Here is a 2528-nt window from a genome sequence, read left to right as displayed (position 1 = left end):
AAGGAGTTGTTTTTCTAATTTGCCCATAAATATGTTGGCATATGACGGAGCCATTTTGGTACCCATAGCAGTTCCATTAACTTGTAGATAATGATCTCCATCAAAGGTGAAGTTGTTGTTCTTTAGTACCAGCGTAAGCATTTTGACCAGGCATTCAGTAGGTGGATATTTTACTGGTTTGGAAACCCTAACTTCTTTACATGCATCAATGCCATCCGCATGTTGAATATTCGTGTAGATGGATGTGAAGTCCATAGAGACAAGTGTCGCGTCGGAGGGAAGTGGATTTAAGGCCTGCACTTTTCTAAGATAATCGGTTGTGTCTTTGATATGAGATGGTAAGTCTTCAACATGTTGACGAAGATGAAAGTCAACGAATTCCTAGATTTTTTCCATCGGATGACCGTTCGCTGAAACAATAGGTCTTCCTGGGTTATTGGTGTTATGAATTTTTGGTAAAAGATCAAATCTGCCCGGTTTTGGATTATCTGGTTTCAAATATTCAAAAGTGTTTTCATCGATGAAACCATCGTCATGCATTTCTACCAACATCAGTTATTTCTCTGCTAAAAGATGTTGTAGGATCAGAGTCTAGTTTTCGGTAGAACCTTGTATCGCCGAGTTGTCGTTCAACCTCTTGAATATAGGCATATTTATCCATGACAACAACTGCACTGCCTTTGTCTGCAGCTTTAATGACGATATTGTTGTTTGATCGTAAATTTTTCAGTGCAGTTCGTTCTTCATGGGTAAGATTGTCAAACGGTTTATTGTTTTCTCTGGTAATTCTAATAATGTCCGACTTAAAATTGTCAATAAATGATTCCAAGGTGGTATTTTTGCTCGGTTTAGGGATCCAAGTACTTTTTTTATAAATTTATAGTTATTCTCGTCTTCTGAAATTTCTGAGTCACTATCCGAGCTTCTGTTGTTATTTTCCTTTGACGCGAAATATTCCTTAATGCGGAGACTTCTGGCAAAATTGTCAAGGTCTTTCGACAAATTAGTTTCATTTATAGGGGCAGGTAGAGGACAGACAGTAAGGCCTCTCGACAGAAGAGATGTTTCAGCTTCCGTCAACTGGTGTTTGGAATTGACCACCATATTGGGGGGGGGGGGGGGGGGGGGGGGGTGAATTAGTCTCTTGTGGCCTACGTTCGAAGCATCGTCCTCAAATGGTAAAGAATGATGGATGTAGGTGCCATCCTTGCGGAATTTTCTTTTCTGTCTTTCACTCAAATTTTGGGACTGTATGGTAGTTATGTCCTTAATGCAAGCATTGATAGCATCACAGTTGTCCGATGTGAGATCTTCGTTGCAGCTATTCAAAAGAGTGTTGAATTCGCCAGTAAGAGTTTTCAGATGTTCTTCGCAGTGTTGTTTGAAGAGGATCATTAACCGCGCGCGCTTGGAGCAATGGCAAAGGGTTTGATCCCATTTGCGAAGTAATATGTTGGATAGATTGCCAGGTGTTTGTGGCATGATCTTGATTTGTAATCCGTTGGGAATACTTTCATTATAAACGTAATGAACTAAATTAGGTAAGTGGTGTTCAGTTCTAATTTGTTTTTTGTTTAATAGCTCTAAGTTGTTTAAAATAATCATTGATGTTCATGTTGTAACAGATTTAAACTTAAATTCACTGGAATTATGCGAGTAACATAATACAGGTCATTCAGAGGTAAAATAATATAGACGTCTATACAAAAGTATATATGGGTGAATTGTACCTATTTATTTTTAATAAATACTCATCATGCTTTACTTTTAATTATATTAGAACATCACATTGTAGTACTGAAGATTACAGAAAACATTCTATTTATATTGATTGTACAATTGTAAAAATGCTGTTAGAAGCTATATTATCAATATAGGAACGATAACACCTAGTAACCATATGTTCCGGTTCATTTATCACAAAGTTTCTATAATATACATAGTGCGTTTTCCAAATAGTAAATCAATAGAAAACTTTTATGAGACATTGAATGTAGTTTCCTTTTGTTCAGGTATAACTACATCTTCGCTAGCCAAGGGTTACGATCCACTTCTCTCCTCTCCACCCTTGGCAGATTGAGATAGAATTTTGGAGACACAAGGTAATGATTTTCATTGTTTGCAGTCGAAACTCGCTGCATTCAATCAAAAAAGCCTATAACATGATCACGTGTAAATGTAGAAAGTGTATGTAAACAATTGCCACGTGCTTATTGTGCAACAAGTCTTTACATTCCTAAACATACGACTATATTTATTGACAATTTGAATGTTTTTAATCAACTGATAGAAGTCCTTATGTATGTTTCTTGCACAAATGCATGAATGTCAACGTATATTTTCGTTTCCTGCTTTACCAAGTGTGTAAAATCTAGACGCTACCTTGTTTTTACCTCCAAATTGAAGATTTCAAGTCCTACCATTGGTCAAGAATAATGTATTCGGAATGGGCGTGACTTTAATCTATCGATAGATGTCGCAACATTTTTATTACAAATGTTGGCTTAATCTGCCAAGGGTGGAGAGGA

General features: G+C 36.8%; 1 protein-coding gene across 1 annotated transcript; it reads right to left on the bottom strand.

Annotated features, from left to right (window-relative positions):
* Positions 1 to 532: 532 nt before the first annotated feature.
* On the bottom strand, positions 533 to 1395 carry LOC127719111 (uncharacterized). The gene is made up of 2 exons (XM_052225135.1): positions 1156 to 1395; positions 533 to 802 (listed from the first exon to the last, which is right to left on the bottom strand). The coding sequence occupies exons 1-2, from the start codon at positions 1393 to 1395 to the stop codon at positions 533 to 535; spliced, it is 510 nt and encodes a 169-aa protein (XP_052081095.1).
* Between the last annotated feature and the right edge of the window lie 1133 nt (positions 1396 to 2528).

The sequence above is a fragment of the Mytilus californianus genome, unplaced genomic scaffold (genome assembly GCF_021869535.1).
Source record: "Mytilus californianus isolate M0D057914Y unplaced genomic scaffold, xbMytCali1.0.p SCAF_10, whole genome shotgun sequence".
NCBI classification, from domain to species: Eukaryota; Metazoa; Mollusca; class Bivalvia; order Mytilida; family Mytilidae; genus Mytilus; species Mytilus californianus.
The sequence above is the reverse complement of the archived record's forward strand: the minus strand, read 5'-3'. Positions and strand labels throughout refer to the sequence as shown.